At 44.7% G+C, this 17,519-nt stretch overlaps 1 protein-coding gene across 5 annotated transcripts in view; it reads left to right on the top strand.

The window, feature by feature from the left end:
• The window catches only part of TPK1 (thiamin pyrophosphokinase 1), a 585,523-nt gene that overhangs the window by 220,254 nt on the left and 347,750 nt on the right, over positions 1 to 17,519 (top strand). For all 5 annotated transcript variants that reach the window (XM_066585416.1, XM_066585418.1, XM_066585413.1 and 2 more), the window contains exon 5: positions 4,859 to 4,931. In XM_066585416.1, the coding sequence (XP_066441513.1) occupies positions 4,859 to 4,931 (73 nt within the window). The remainder of the gene's footprint in view (positions 1 to 4,858; positions 4,932 to 17,519) is intronic.

The following is a 17,519-nucleotide window of genomic DNA, read 5'->3' as shown; positions in this document are numbered from 1 at the left end:
TACGGGCTAAATTCCATCTTTGTCAGCAGAGTTATGAAAAACAGATACTTTCATATGTAGGAAGTACTTATTGCACAACTGTCATGAACTATATTTGTAGCAAGACAGAAGTATGTATACAGAATGTTAAATTGATAACTGTCTACTGCCAAGGCCCACCGATCCAAAATATAGGAATACTGGACTTCCACCACACATGCATCCATGTTCATGTGCATAATGTACGCCTACCTGTTAGACTAACCATAACCCGCCATCGATTACAATACTCCTTCCATGCTCCTAGTAGCTTTCAGCAGCCAGGAGCTTTTCAGCCAATCACGAAGTGGGGGCGTTACCTGGCTGTCAAACAGCCTAGAACTGGTGTACACCCACCACTTCCGTTGGCGTCAAGGTACACCAGTACCGGCAGCCTGTACAAGTGCACACACGCAAGACCACGGTGCGAGTGCGCCCGCGAGAGAAAGAGAGCTATGTACGTGCATGGGCTACACCAGGATCTGGCGTTTGCCCACTCGCAACCAACAGAAATGTATCCCTGACATTTCTGTCAGGCAGAATACATTATTATTAGCCAGTGGAAAAACAAGCTTGTCCTGCCACCTGTGTTTTTTTGTTTTTATTGCCGTTCATCCACCCCTTTGCAAAAAAAATCTTATGCCCTTTTAAGTGTGTGTGTGTGTGTGTGTGTATATATTAAAACGTTTGTGTGCATGCAGGTATATATGTATGTGTATATATGTGTGTGTATGTGTATATATATGTGTATATATATATATATATATATAAATAATATACACACACACATTTAGGAGGCCATAATTTAAAAAAAAAAAAATCTAGTATGTTTATGTGTGTGTTTGTATGTATGTATGTATGTGTGTGTATATATATATATATATATATATATATATATATATCTTGTTAGGGGGGTCACAAGGGGACCCGTCAGCTGATGCTGTCTGCTTCCCAATCAGTTGACCATGCGAGTATACTCGGAGGAGATCAATGGACACCACACCGTATGTGCTAACCAAAGAAATGCCTGTTTAATCCACAATGTATTCAATCTTTATACAGTCCTTCGAAGCAAGTGGCTTTATGCCAGATACAATTAAAATTAATAAGCACATATATTGATTTAAAACATCTCGGCCTCTTATCAGTATGTCTTCCTCTGTGTAGGTGTAATCGGGAGGTACATTCCTGTAAGCTTGTTGCAAGTTTCTACTAAAATTGTTTAGAGATGAGAACAGGACAGGAACCCAGTGTTTATCCAGTTAATATTTCCAGGTGGGTCATTATAAATGAAATCTAACATTTTTCTCAAGTGAAAGTTGAAAACCATACAGATATATATGTGTATTATAGCAGACAAGCAAAGAGACAAAATGGAGTCTCTGTAGTCTATTTTTAAAGCGTCAGCCCTTACACGTATAAGCTTAAACCTTTAGCAGAAGAAGACGCAAATTATAAACACATAAGTATTCTGTGAAATACACTTATCATTCTCTATTTAAAGGCATAAACCTGAATTAACCCCTCACACTCTAACTATCTGCTTATCTCTCTCTATCTGCGTCTCTCTGCGGCTACCCATCTCTCTGCTTGTGTATCTACACGCATATACATACATATATCTACCTATCTGTGTGTGTATGTATGTATGTGTGTGTATGTATATATATATATATGTGTATGTATATATATATATGTATGTATATATATATATATATATATATATATATATAAAATTTATTATACACATACATACATATGCATGCACATCACAATGCACTGTTCTCACAAAGCGCACAGCACTCGCATATTTGCCTTGTGCAACATTGGTCTGAGTTTCTTAGGCTGATATAGTGCTCACTTGTGTAAAATTAGCCAAAGGGAATGAATGTAACATCACCAAAGACATAAAGCTATACATTGCACTCTATTGTCAACATGCTATTATTCTGTCCCCCAAGTGTCAATGCATAATGCATCCCAAGTGGCAGCGTGCCCACCCATATCACATCTTGTATCCAAGCTAGAGGCGATACAACAGGGTACTAGAGCCTCCATGCCTGCCTGTATCACATCTTGTATCCAAGCTAGAGGTAGTACAACAGGGTACTAGAGCCTCCATGCCCACTCATATCACATCTTGTATCCAAGTTAGAGACGGTACAGCAGGGTACTAGAGCCTCCATGCCCACCTGTATCACATCTTGTATCCAAGCTAGAGGTAGTATAACAGGGTACTAGAGCCTCCATGCCCGCCTGTATCACATCTAGTATCCAAGCTAGAGGCGATACAACAGGGTACTAGAGCCTCCATGCCCGTCTGTATCACATCTTATATCCAAGCTAGAGGCAGTACAACAGGGTACTATAGCCTCCATGCCTGCCCATATCACATCTTGTATCCAAGCTAGAGGTGGTACAACAGGGTACTAAAGCCTCCATGCCCCCTGTATCACATCTTGTATCCAAGCTAGAGGCGGTACAACAGGGTACTAGATCCTCCATGCCCGCCCGCGTCCCATCTTGTATACGAGCTAGAGGCGGTACAACAGGACATACATACATTAAGACCAGCTTTGCACAGATGTAAGTGCAGTTGCGCACACTTTTTTGTCTCTCTGAGGGCAGCCGCACACGGGTGTAAGCGCATGTATGCTCACTATCGTGGAATGTACATGTCCTATGCAGTGTGTGTGTGTATATGTATGTGTATATTTATATATCCATATGCATCTTGATATATATATACACATAAATAAATTTATATATACATACACGCATACAATACATTGCATGGGGAATTTTCAAAGGTGAAAAAAGACACAGGTATGTGTTTCCTGTTTTTACCATGTGGAGTGACTACTGTGAGTGACTACTGTGAGTGACTACTGTGAGGGGCTGCTCTGAGGGGCTGCCGTGAATGATTATTGTAACTACTGTGAGGGGCTACTGTGAGGGGCTGCTGTGGGGCTACTGTGAATGATTATTGTATTACTGTGAGGGGCTACTGTGAGATTGCTAGGCATATCTGGAAGCCCTTGGGAAGTGTTGGGTGTTCAGGGACAGAGGCAGGAGAAACACTAGCAGATTTTGGTAAACTGCAGGCAGGACTGCAAGCTGTATTCACTGCACTGGATGGGTGGAAGTAGCTTTGTGAGGGCGGAAGTGGTCACCGCAGCAAGGGGTGCTGGGAGATGACCTTCTAGCAGGAGGGTAAACAGAGCATTGGAGGTGAATATGGAGCCCAGGTAAGTACTACTTCTGAAAAAAACATTGTGTATGTGTTATTTACAGCAGCCTGTGCTGGCAGGGCAGATTTATTGGGAAATATTACAGATTGTATTGACAGAACCCCCTTAACCATTTAATGACTGCTCATACGTCTTTTGATGATGGCCATTAATGGGCTTTATTCTGATGTGCCATCTTTTTACAGTAGCTGTATCAGTAGCCTGGCACAGGTCTCCTGTGCCAGGGAGAGCATGTCCTCAGCTGTTGGATAACAGCCTGGCACCTGCTTAAACAGTGGAAACCAGATAAACCTCTGATCCCTCCCGTTTAACACTTTACATGCCTTGGTCTCACTTATTGGACCCTACGATGTGATCACGGGCTCCCAATGGGTTGCTATGGCACCCAGAGGCTTGAATATGGCCTCGGGGTCTACCAACTACAGTGACATATGAGGCTCGACTGCTAACTGAGTTCATAGACTTCATAATAAATTGCTATGCTTAAGTTCAGTAGTGAATTAGAAAAATGATAAAATATGGTGATAATCAAGTTGCCCAGTGGGACAAAAATAAAAAGTTAAGAGTATAAAAAAATACATAAATAAAAATGTCAAAACCCCCTTCACTATGTAAAGAAAAAATATATATACGTTTCTTTAAATGACACGTGGCATCGCTGCGTTCGTAGTGACCCAGAGAAGAAAGTTACTTAACCTGCACAGTGCATATCATTAAAAAAATACATGGCGGAAATAGCTAATTCATATTCCAAAAACCAAATCAACAAATGGTGCCATTAAAAAGTACAACTCATCCCACAAAAAAAAACGCTTAACAGAACGAGAGACCAAAAAAGAAAATGTTAACAGTCTTTGAATTCAGCGATGAAAAGAAAACTTTATTTAAATAGTGTGGAAAAGTTGCCAGGTACACGCCATTAACACTACAAATAAAAAACTAAAAATTGCAAATTTTGGTAATCTTGCTCCTGAAAAAAAATTGAATAAAAAACAATCCAAGAGCTATATGTGCCTAAAAATTTGATTAATGAAGAACAGAGTTCAAAAAAATCCCTAATAGAGTTTTGCCAATAAAAGAATAAAAATGCTATGGCTTTTCGAATGCTGAAACACTAAAGCAAATGTTTAAAAAAAAAATAATTTGTGTACAAGAATAGCAAAACATTAAAAAAACGGTATAAACTTGGTATCGCTGGAGGCGTGCTGACCCAGGGAATAATGTCATCACTGAACTCCGTAAAAATGAAATCCAAAAAACATATTGAAGAATTTTTTTTTTTCAATACCCCCTGAAAAAAATTTATAAAAGTTATACAATAAATTATAAATCCCCCAAAATGGTGCCATTTAAAAAATACAGCTTGTCCCCGAAAATACAAGCCCTCATATGACAATGTCAACGGAAAAATTAAAAAGTTATGGCTCTATGAATGCAATGATGAAAAAAATTTAAAAATTAGTCGGTCATTAAGGCGCCAACAGACTTGGTCACTAAGGGGTTAAAGGAATTTTTCCATCTCTTAAATATAACATAACACTATGTTTATGTATATTAGCTTACAAATAATGTTTGTGTTCCTTGTGCAGGTACTTGCCAGACTTCATAAGTGGAGACTTTGATTCCATAAAGCCTTTGGTGAAGGAATTCTACAAAGAAAAGGTAACATATGCTTCCTATAGTTTATATGTAGAACTTGCTAGAAGACAGACCCCTTTAATAAGGAGCATTTATTAGACGATCATAGTATTGTTCATGTGCGGTCAGCATACTCCGCAGCACATTGCAATTCAGAAGGTACATTAATCGATATAAGTGGTGTGGGGGCCCGACCCGCAAGAGCTTACAATTTGAGGAAATGGGTATGGCGCGAGGTAGCATGTCCTTTTCAGTACAGTGGTCCAGGGCAGCGCACATAAAGCCTGGTGAGCCAGTGTCTGTATAGGCAAAGATATGAGGTGTAAATAGTGTGGCGGTTATTACTGAAAGAAGGGGTCAGGTTCTTAGGAATAGTGTTAAAGGAATATTACGGTATGTGATAGGACTGCATAAAAAGGCCTTGTGTGGCGCAGAGTGTCAAGGCAGCAGTATGCAGTCCTAAACTCTTGCTCACGACCTGAAGGTGGCAAGTTCAATCCCAAGATTGACTCAGCCTTCCATCCTTCTGAGCTCAGCAAAATGAGCACCCAGCTTGCTGCGAGGTAATAAATAAACCTGAAAGCACTGTGAAGTAAGTTGGGACTATACAAATAATAAGTCCCTCTCCCCTTCCCACACCCCCTACATTTATGTATTTTATTAGTGTTCCTCATCCTGTTTGTCCAGGCGATAAAATCATCCCGAATTTCGAAAAATTGAATTGGGTTAGTTTGGGTATTTTAAGTCCCCGCCTGCTAAAAGAACTTAATTACAGTGCCGGAGACCAAGCGGCTAGACTCGCCTGAGCCCGGGCAGTGGCAGACAAGATAGCATTTTGTTTTTCTATAGCTAAGAATGATTTTCAGAGAAGGGCTTCTATTTAAAACCCTTCCCCGAAAATCACTGTCGGCAGCCCCATTAAAAAGCAATAGAATAGCCTTGCGATCCTCTGCCAGAGCTGTGGCAGGGGATTCTTTACTCTTCGCGGGGAGCCCCCTTGTCACTGAACACAGTGACAGTGCTGTCACAGTGTTCAGTGACAAGGAGACTCCCCATGGGGAATATTGATGCGCAGCACGGACCTATGGTGCACGCATGTCCTCTGTTTTGCAGGTACGTGCGTTTGTACACCTATAAAACACGGACATGTGAACACACCATAAGGAGCCTATGGTTCTAATAGACACACAGTTTTGTGCGGACGTATGTTGGCACATAAACACGCTCGTCTGAACAAGGCCTTCCCTGGCACAATTTTTGATCTAGAAGACCCTATGTGGCCTTCTTTTGTTTTCAGTGACACTCCTGTGTATTAATTTACCCCCTACACAACTGTACACTAAGTTGACCCATTTTTCGGAGAAGCACAGTGCCCACTTCAAAAAAACACTAATTCTACACGCATTGAAAGCACCAATACACAAGATACCCAAAACATATTTTGATCCATATTTGATTCATGAGTAATAATTTTCCTAGCCGTGGCCCCAATAGTAAGTCTCCCACTTTGTGGCCCCAAGAGTAATAGTGACCCACTTAATAGCCCCAATAGTTATAGTGACCACAATAGTTGCTTCAGTAGTAATAGTGACCCCTTTAGTGGCCCCAGTATTAATAGTGTTTCCCTTAGTTGACCTCCATCCAGGCAGCAACCCAATAAGCATTTCACCCACTCAATCTGTAGTTCTGGCCGGGTGGGGAGGTCAGTGGTCACAGAATGATTACAGCAGTGGTGGCTGGACTGAAGTCAAGGCAGGTCGCGAGCGGGTCAAAACAGTCAAGAGAGCAAAATTCAAAAACTGGAATACATAAACCAATACTTTGCCACAAGGGCTAACATTAAACAATTGCTTAGGCACCCTGCATGAGTCTTAAAGGGCCAGTACATGCTGCTAAATTCCGTCATCCACCAATCCCTGAATAGTCAGAGGTGTGCAGGGATTCGTGGATGATGGAATTTAGGAGCATGTACTGGCCCTTTAAGACAAGAGGGGAGAACACGTATGCGCCCTACAGACAGCTGAGTGGAAGTGTGCATAGAAATAGGATCGAGAAGCAGACATAGCCCAGCGTGCAGGGTAAATGGAGTGGCAGAACCACACAGCATCCCCTGTGACGGGTGAGGCGTGGCAGCAGCACGGAATAAGTATGCTTTTATTTTGTAACCTATTTAAATGGTCACTAGCCTCTACTAACTAAAAAGTACAGGCTAATCTATGAAAAAAATGTTCTTTCTACAGTTATTAGGCTGCTTGCTCATCTCCTCTCCCACCCTAACTTGTTAGACAAGATGGACTAGTGGCTCATAAGTTAGATTATATGCTACCCATAGAAGTCTATGGGAAGTATATGAGGCAGGAGATACCAAATAAGAGAAAAGCAGAAAGAGACACACACAGACGCTCATAGATGCTGATAATAAATACTAAGTGTTTTACTGCCTTACATCTATTGATATCACATTTCCACTGTTTTGTTGTATAAGGTCTTCCATTCTGCTATTTCTCTGTATATGAAATATAGTGATACAGTAGCAGGATCTCTTCTTTTTTGTGCTTGCAGTGTATGGCAGACATCATAGCAGTTAGTTTATAGCCAGCAGCTTGTGAAAACTGATGTAGAGCCTACAGAGGGGAAAACTGTTAAAGATGCCAGAAACAAGTCTTAGAAAGTTCAGGCAGGCCTTTTTTCTTTCACCTGGCTATTGTAAGGCTCTGGTGGTTCTCCTTAACCCTTTCCAATCCACTGTCTGACGTCTGAAGACATTCTGATTGAAGGCTGTACAGCTCTGATGTCAGAAGACGTCCGGCAGGGTATTCTTGCTGTATATTACTGGCCGCTCTGTTGTCGGGGGGCCTCTCCAGCATGTCCCATACTGCAGTACTGGCTATAGCCAGCAGACGGCGCCATTGTATAATGGCAGAAAGAGAATGCCCCCGAGGAAACCCTGAATCCAAAATTGGATTGCAAAGGATTAAAACACTTGTAGTTAGGCCAACAGATATGTGAGAGTACCTAGCTTTGGGGACACCACGTTGCTCACGTGAGTGGAGGTAGGTCAGGAAAAAAGAGGTTGCCATTCCTGCCAAAAGGTGTTGGGATGCCTGTGAGTTTGTGAGGTGCCTCAGTGCAGAGTGTTAGCGGGTGCAGAAGGGTTTCCCTGCATGATTGAGATAGCAGATGGAGAATAGCCTCATTGCATTTCATTCTCAATATTGTTGTCAGTTACTATTATGGCTCTCCAACATCAACATGTTAGCTTGATGTCTGAATAGAATGTCTAAGGCCTCATGTCCACGGTAAAAAGAAGATTTAAAATCCGCAGCGTTTCTCCCGCACGTGTGACCCGCGCCCCATAGGGATGCATTGGACACCCGCAGGTAGTTAAATACCTGCGGATGTCATTTTCCCCTTGAGGCGTGGATTGCGTGTGCGGGAATAAAACCACGGCATGCTTTATTTTAGTGCGGGTCTCCCGCGGGGACGGCTTCCGCGGGCTTCTATTGAAGCCTATGGAAGCCGTCCGGATCCACGGTACACCTGTGCCTGAATTTCTGCTCTCCGCGCGGGAGCTAAAAAAAATGGAGTGCATGAGCACATCCACCCGGCCGAAGAAAGAAGATCCGGCCGCGACGGAGGGCAGGTCCGCAGCGTCCGGACAGGTGAGTAAATTCTTCTTTTTAGCCTCATGTCCGCGGGAAAGGAGGGACCTGCTGCGGGATTCTGCATGGAGAATCCACGACAGGCCTGATTTTCCCCGTGGACATGAGGCCTAAGGGTGCATTCAGACAGGCGATTTTAACGCATGATGTCTGTGCATTGCGAGCCCAGTATTTTAAATGAGTGCATTTACATAAGCGATTTTTCTCTTGCAGCGTGTCCTATTTTTCTGCGATAATTGCCTATTATTGTTTGACCGTATAAAAAATTAGCATCACAATAACAAAACATGCGGTCTCATGCGACTACTATGCACTTTTAACGTAGGTTTCTAGGGTAACGTTAAAAAATTTACATTTTTAAAAATGTTTCAAAAAGTTTAATTTTTCCAGAAAAACTTGCAACCCACCTCCAGGGTCCTCGTTCTCTAGCAAGTCTGTAACTATCAAAATAAATAAATAAAACATCCATAAAAACTAGTAGCGTTAAGCTGTAACCTTATTGGCCTCCTTTTGATTAGCAGTTTAAAAAAATGGGTATAGGCGCAACCTTTTTAAAGAGAAGCACAAGAAGGTTATTAGCTAAAATTCTCTGTTTTATTATAACCAGCATGAATAGAAGTGTTTTGCGTTGCCTCTTCCTCGGTATTTGCTGGACACACCTTCGGATCATTAGTGGCATCGGGATGTTCATCTGTTCTGTTTGCTATGGATCCAGCTGAAGGCTACCTTGGAACACCTCCCACTTGCTGACAAGAATTCTATAGTTGCATTCAAGAAACTAGCAGGTCTCGGAGTTTGTAGTTAAAGACTTTCATTCTGGTGTTAACCCTTTCCAATCCATTTATTTTTTCTCACCCATTCTCCCCAGCTCCAAATAAATTGGAGCTGGGAGAATGAGTGAGAAAAAATACATTTTCCCTGCACCCTCCTGATCTGACAGAGTTCAGGAGGGTGCAGGGAGGGACCTGCTTACCTGACCGGCGTCTTGTGCATTCTCCTTCTGCCTCCCGGCTCGGCGATCATGTGACCGCTGGGGTCAGGTGACACCAGGCGGTCACATGATCGCCGGGTCGGGAGACAGAAGAAGAATGCACAAGACGCTGGTCAGGTAAGCAGGTCCTTGCACGGTGCAGGCTCCCGGCTCGGCGTTCATGTGACCGCCGGGGGTCAGGTAACACCGGCGGTCACATGATCGCCGGCCGGAATCTATGCATTGCATAGCGCTAATTGAGCGCTATGTAATGTATAAAGAAGTGGGCAGAAAGGGTTAAAAACCCTTTCTGCCTTCTCCTCTGGGGTCCTCGATGACGACCAGTAAAGGAGTGCATCTGCACCCGATGTGCCTGACGATCGGGTGCAGATCCACTCCTGCACTGCAGTGTCGGGCCTGCCCCGACATCGGAGCTGTGGAGGAAAATGATGATGTCGGGGCAGGCCCGACATTGGACTGGAAAGGGTTAAGGCCACGGTGGGAAAATGGTCGCAGAACATGTTCTGTCAGTCCAAAACCTTATACGCAACAATGCCAAAGGGGCTGCTTAGCCAGTGGATCCCAGAAGGTTGCCCAGCCATGGAAGGGACAGATTGTGTGATTGCAACAGCTGTACCATTCTAAAGGCCGTGAAGATACGTGCGTTTGCAGGGCTCCCATAGACCAACAATTATAAATCAATAGTTGCCATCAGCCAAAGCCAACAGAACCGCCAAAAAGTAATTTTTGTAGTTAAAATATCGGGAGTTTCAGTGTGTCGTCTTTAGCACACTTGTTTCCCATCCAACACACCTATGTGAAAATATGCCATACACCAAAAGACCCGAAGTGATATGCATCCACTGCTTTGTCAGTGCACAGAGAGTCTGTCAGTAAGACGGCTGTTAAACAAATGAGCCGTATAGTTAGTCAGTGTGACCATGTGTGTAGTTGACAGGAGTTAGTCAGACAAGTAAGAGATAGATGGTGAAAACCTTTGGGTGTCCATCAGAGGGAGAGAGGGACAGTGTTAGTGAGTGTAGAGAGTGAGTTAGGATTACCAGGAGAAGAAAGATTCCTGTCAGCATTGCAGTCAGGGAGCTGCCGGAAGAGTTGTTGTATCCAGAAGGGAGTTGTGGTCTGTCACAGGAGAGTCCCTGCGAGGTGGCCGAGACACAAGAGGTAAAACACAGAAGTATACATTATACCGTGAGGAGGGCGCCCCAAATACAGAGCATATACAGAGAGTTATAATTGCGGACACCAGAGCCGTGGAATACCCTCATAACCTTGGCCAAAACAATGGAGTATACTGCTCACAGTTCATGCCACTGAAACCCATTTAATTGTTAATCTTTATCCTGGGCCAGGTTCTTATCCATGGCAAGGCACTTGCATAATAACCCAGACACACCGGGTTAGGCACTTGCTCACTCACTAATGTGGCATATTCCCCACAAAGACTGTTGTGTATGAACAAACTGTGTAAGGTATATAGAAGACTGGGGGCACTTTTCATTTTCCCAGGGGCATACTCAGCATAGAGACATACTATACCACTGCTATGGGAGCCTCTTGTAAGAAGAAGGACAGCTCTCAACTCCTTGTACGTTCCAACATAGAGCTATAGCCTTTTTCCTGCAGTCACCACTAGGGGGAGCTTGATGCATAGAGACTTTTACAGCTTCCATTGGCTTCAACGGTCGCAGTATTATTTCCTATGCAATGAGCATCCCCTAGTCATGGCTGCAGGCAGACAGTTTTTGATGTACTGCGTGGAGGGAAGCAGTGGATTTAGGACTGTATGGAGGAGATCCATGTATTCATGCTACTTTTCTAATGTAAATGCATTGAAAAAATGGTGTTCGGACTGAGCAGGTAAAGTTGGCGAGACTTCCGTGCGGTACAGAGCACAACTTTTCTACTGTGTTGGAAAAGGTTGATAAATTTGTTGAATGCCACACAGGGGAGAGATCCGGGTGCACCGCTTGCATAGTGCATAATAATATGGTGAATTTTAACCCCTTAGTGACAGCCAATTAGCCTTTTTACTGATCTTTTTACTAATAAGCTGTAAACCGGCACATATGCCTTTTTAAGGCTGTGGCTCGGCTGGCTACTGACAGTCAGGCTCCTGTTTTAACCACCAGGAGAGAAGAAACCTCAGTTCCTGACAGTTTAACCCCTTACATGCCACAATCAATAGCAACTGCTGCATGTAATCGTGCTGATCAGATAAGACTGTTATTTTTGTTGAATGGTGTATGCTGTAAAACCAAAACCCAAAAATATGGCAGACTTTCTGGACATTTTTTAATCCCTCCACCAATAAAAATAATAATAAAAGTAATATTTTACATTATATGTCCCCCGGCGTAGTGCCATTAAAAAATACAACCCGCTAGCAAGCAGAGAGGCCGGACACATTAGGGGAGAGCTCCGTGATTGACCCGCAGAAATGGGCCCTAATCAGCTTCCCTGAGTCTCTGAGGCTCCCGTTTTCAGCACCAGAGCCTCCCCCAAGAGGAGACGAAAAGATTAAGGGGTTGCACAGTCCAATCGGCCGCTCCTAAAAATTGTGGCCTACATTGCTGCGTGAAGCTGCGGCCTAAAGTTGCGGGATGACCCACGCGGCCGAATCCAGACACAGCAACGGGGCGCAACCAGCTTCCATGAGGCTCCCGATTACAGCATCGGAGCCTCCAACTGAGAGAAGAGGAGAAGATTAAGAGATCTCTGTATTAAAAATCGCAATCCAGCTTGCTGGGTGAAGCCACGGCCTAAAGTTGAGGGAGGACCCGTGTTGCCGAATCCGGACACAGCGACGGGGATCCCAGAGGCAAACCACCGCCACCAGCAGGTACTGCAGGCCCCATAAGGAGAGGAGGAGAAAGAGGAGAGGGGGCTGTTTGATCAACCACAGAGCCCCCAATTGTGGCATAAGAAAGCCCCCTAGTGAGGCCTAAAGGTAGGTATTCCAGGGAGAGAGGGAACTCTGATTAAACCCTCTGAACCTCCACAGCAGTGAGCCTGAAACACAGGAATACTCCATAGCTCCAGCAGCCCCCGAGAAAGGCACAAAGGGAGAAAAGCAGGTCCTGTTAAAGGCATAGAGGGTGAAGAGCTTGCCTAAAGGCCCAAGTACAACATGAGGGATCAGCCACAGCTGACCAGATGCTCCCATCCCAAGCAGTGAAAGCTACCCCACAACCTCTCACCACAAAGCAACAATTCATCAACTGCTACCTTCTCCAGCTTAAATGAAGGAGTCTGTATGACAGACAGCCTGATCACCCCCTGCTGACCATGCTACAGACCCTGTAACCGCCTTTTACTGGAAAAGCTCATACACAGTTAGTGGAATGACCACAGTCTACCCATGGTCTGTGCTCCGACCCCATCCTAACCATCAGAATGGAAACCTCACCTAGCAACACCCAAGACGAACATAATATGCTCAGGACCCACTATGAATAAAAAGAAGGGCAGACAGAACAAGCGCAGCCCTCAACTACCCAGAGTACCTTACCAGAACTCTTCTCGAGGTCCCAGCTGAATACCCCCATGCAAATGGAGTCATCACCTCAAAGCTCTGACTCTGGGGACCACCCTTTAAGCCAGCAGTCTTTCAAACCAGCGGATGCGGTGCAAAATGCAGTAAACAGATAGACAATCTAGGGCAGTGTACAAATGATCTCGAACAGAAAACAGATGAGATAATTGAGACTCTAGACCAAGAATGAGCCAAGTTGGATGACTGCTCTGCAAGGGTTGAAGCCCTTGAGTTAAAATGTGAGGACCTCAAGAACAGGAGCAGAAGAGAAAATTTACGGATCCAAGAAGCCGCCACTAATCTGTTGTCTACTGTCCTTCCCCAAGTAGCACAAGAATCACTCCGCATCAATAGAATACATCGCACCCTCTTGAAACCTGCTAACCCCACTTCCACTTTAAAGGCTAATTCCCACAGGCGGATTTCCGCCGCGTATCTGCGGCGTTGCCCCACAGCTATTAGGTTCTATTGAACCTAATAGCGCAATTTTGACAGTGCGGAATTCCGCCGTGGCATGTTCTATTTGCCACGAGCGTACGCGCGGACGTCTTCCATTGCAGTCAAGCGTGCAAATGCTTCCCCGCCTACCGCCGGCCGTGTCATACGAGTCATGTGACGCTGTGGGTGTGTCATATGGCGCTACCGGCGCGTCATGTGCTCTACTGCGCATGCGTGCCGAAGCGCCATGCGGGACGCCAGGCAGCGGATCCGGAGGTAAGTATGGGGTCTCTGGGGGGGGCGCCGTGACGGGTTCCGCTGCGGTATTCCGCTTGCGGAGCCTGTCACGGCCGTGGGCATTAGGCCTAAAGCTCCATTACTCCAAAATGAGAGATCAACTCCTGCCTGCTGCTCGAGCTCTAGCTTCACTTCCAGGGGTGCCTCCTTCGGTCCAGATTTACACTGATATCGCTGCTGCACTCTAGCAAAATAAAACAGCCTGAGACCAATGGGACCCCCCCACCCACCCCGTACTAATACCTAGATTATGCTACATACAGCTGCCAAACGAATTTCCATACATGATCTGCCCCTTGGTGTAATCTTTCCAAACATGACACATTTTCTGCACTGCATGAAAATTTGTTTGTAGCCCCGCAGGCCACTGTCACACACACCGCTTTTTATCGCTATTAGTGCGGTGTCCTGCGCATCGTACTAACCACGGTACAACACTCCCATTGATTTTAATGGGGTTACTCAAACCTTTTGAACACAGTGTTCCTAACGCCACGATTTTCGAGATCTGTCTGTTCTATTTTTGTGTTTGCATGCTTTTTAACACACCTCATCACCTATCACAATGATGGGGTGCATTAAAAAGCGCTGTCAAACGCTGTACCATGCGTTCAAAAACGCTGCTCGAAATTCTAGTAAAAATGCCATGATTACAAGCTGCATTTCCTGAACACACATGTGAGAGTGGCCTTAGGGGGGGGTTCATGTTTTTGTACTTTAGAGGTCAGAAACGCTCTTTTCTCCTTAGGGAGAGCAACTATATACTATAAATAAGTGAGGAGACTCAAATGGCCACGCACGCTCCTCTGGGTAATATGCAAATAAGGGAGATGGAATAAATCCTCCACAGTGCCACCTACTGAAAGGCAGCATTCCTTTATTCCCAGTCATTGTAGCAAGACTTGTATAAAAAGTCCCACTTTGACTCGAAGGAATGCTGCCTTTCAGTAGGTGGCACTGTGGAGGATTTATTCCATCTCCCTTATTTGCATTTGTACTTTAGAAGCACAATTAGGAAAAACACATAAAAAACCTGCATGCAATATTTAAAGACCAAATACACTATTAAAAACCGCATGTGTTTTTGATGCGTTTTTTAATTGTGTGTGAAATTGTATACAGTAAATACAGAGAGATGTAACTTGTATCAGCCGTAGATAGATATGAGACAGATGATAGATAGCTAGATAGATAGATAGATAGAACATATATAGATATGAGATAGAGAGAGATAGATAAATATGAGATAGATTGATAGAATCTAGACAGATAGAAAAATAGATGCTATATAGATATGAAATAGATATAATCTAGACAGATGGATAGATGGATGCACACGCATGTAAATATATACACATATATACACACACACATATGCACATACCCCGGGGCCTGGACCACTTCCCCATGTGATAGCAGAACAGGCAGACGCAGCAGCCTCCATCCAGCAAGAGGCAGGGGCAACACATGATGACATCACTGTGCTCAACTCCCTGCCAGCCCATGTGGCTGCCTCCCTCCTCCCCCCCCCCCCCCCCCCCCACTCTTCTCAGCGTCTTCTCAGGCTGGCCGCACTGTCTGACGCGTGATCGGTGCTGCAGACAGAGCGACCAGCCGGTAATGCACTGAATGTACATATGGCCTCCAGGCCCCCTCAGTGCAGGGGCTGGGTCGCCACTGCGACCCCAGCGACCCCTGACGGTACGGTATGCCAACAACCGATTTGAACGAAATGCAACAAAGTATCTTCCATTTTATATAGAGGAACAAAAGACCCAGAATCAAGCAAAAAGTTATGCATTACCATAAATGAGTTGGAGGATTATTAGTCCCGAACCTGAGAAAATACTTCTTGGTAGCTCAGCTGTCGCAAATCCCACCCATATTTGCGGGTTCTGGCAGACATCTGTGGGCAGATCTGGAGGCTCCCTTCTGGCCCTGGTTGAACTCGGGGCAGTCTTATGTGACAAAAATATAAAACCCACAACAGTTCAACATCTATCACCGCTAACCCATCACCTTTTCTTGATCGGGAAAGTGAAGGAGATCCGCAGCAGACAAGGAGATGATGTAAAAAGATGTTCTTTTATTCCAAATCCATAAAAGCAAATGGTACAGGCAGCGACGTTTCGACCATTGCTGGTCTTTATCAAGCATGCATCTGACCTCTATCCCCCCAACTTATATGCTAAAAGTACAAACATGTCAACCAATACAATCAATCCCTAATCACCACTCCCATCTTACAATCAATGTATATCTATCAGCTGCTGGTTGCGGTCGCCTTACCACAGAGCCTCCCACGTAGTGCACTTCAGCCTCACTCAGCCAATAGTTGAGCTCCGGTGTCCAGGGAAGGTGCCGCAGCGTCATCACAATGCACCACGCCGCATCATCTTCCGGCGCTTCCCTAACAACAGCAGGGGCCGACGCCGCGATGTCATCACCCCGTGCGGCGCTGCGTCATCCAAGCGCGCCCCACCTATCAATCACGTCAGTGGGCTAGAACCTGGCATAACCCAATAGAAGCCACGGCTTCAACATAACGCGCGGCGTCGCATGGTCTATGCGCGCCCCGCCCACCCGTGACGTCATTCCGCTCAATCCCGGCACATCATATGTCCAAGTAGCGATCCACTAAGAGTAAACCTTTTGGTATCCATGGTAACACCTGACCATGTTGTAGAAGCATGTCATTCTATAGCCGATAGGTGTCCTGCATCCAATCACCACGGTAATTAGCCAGTGAATATATACTTCCATTACATTGGCATAAAAAAGACACTGGCATGGCCCTGTTTTATATGCCATAGAATAGTAAGGCATAACGGACTCATATATATCACAAATTTTTATGTTGTGAGTGCCTCCCACTCATATAAACGTTTAGTATTTTATCAAAACATTAAAGCTCCAAAAACATTGATCTTTCATATTCCATGCAGGAATGCTCTTACATTATCCGTATACATGGCTATGTAATCTGTAATGATTGACAGCCACCCACAACAAATATATAACCAAGACAAATCAATATTATAAATCTTTATTATGCCAATACTTATATCTAAAAATAGACCACTGCCGATACTACCGAGCAATCAACATTAAACGACCTATAAGATCTTAGCTTAATATCAAAAAACAGCGTGGAAATGAATTCAATCGTGCATACGTAGAAGTGACTCTGTGTTCGGGGACCGGATAACCCAGCAGGCTGAAACAAAGAGAAAAACAGGGATCAGTGTTGACATCAGTACAATAAAAAAAACGTGTTAAAAAATAACGGCTCAAATATGCGGTAAATAGCAGTATTCCAGATTTAACCCTTTCGGGTGCATGGTATCAAGCGTGTGGATCCACATCAATTCCTTGCGTTTCAACAACAAGGATCTGTCCCCTCCCCTACTCAATTCAGGGACACTGTCAATAACCCTAAAACGGAGTTGATTAAAGGGGTTGTCCTGCGCCGAAACGGGTTTTGTTTTTTTTTCCAACCCCCCCCCCCCCGTTCGGCGCGAGACAACCCCGATGCAGGGGTTAAAAAAGAACACCGGACAGCGCTTACCTGAATCCCCGCGCTCCGGTGACTTCTTACTTACCCGGTGAAGATGGCCGCCGGCATCTTCTCCCTCGGTGGACCGCAGGGCTTCTGTGCGGTCCATTGCCGATCCCACCCTCCTGATTGGCTG

The sequence above is a fragment of the Eleutherodactylus coqui genome, chromosome 12 (assembly GCF_035609145.1).
Source record: "Eleutherodactylus coqui strain aEleCoq1 chromosome 12, aEleCoq1.hap1, whole genome shotgun sequence".
NCBI classification, from domain to species: Eukaryota; Metazoa; Chordata; class Amphibia; order Anura; family Eleutherodactylidae; genus Eleutherodactylus; species Eleutherodactylus coqui.
Note: the sequence above shows the minus strand (reverse complement) of the source record. Positions and strands in the feature narration are given on the sequence as shown.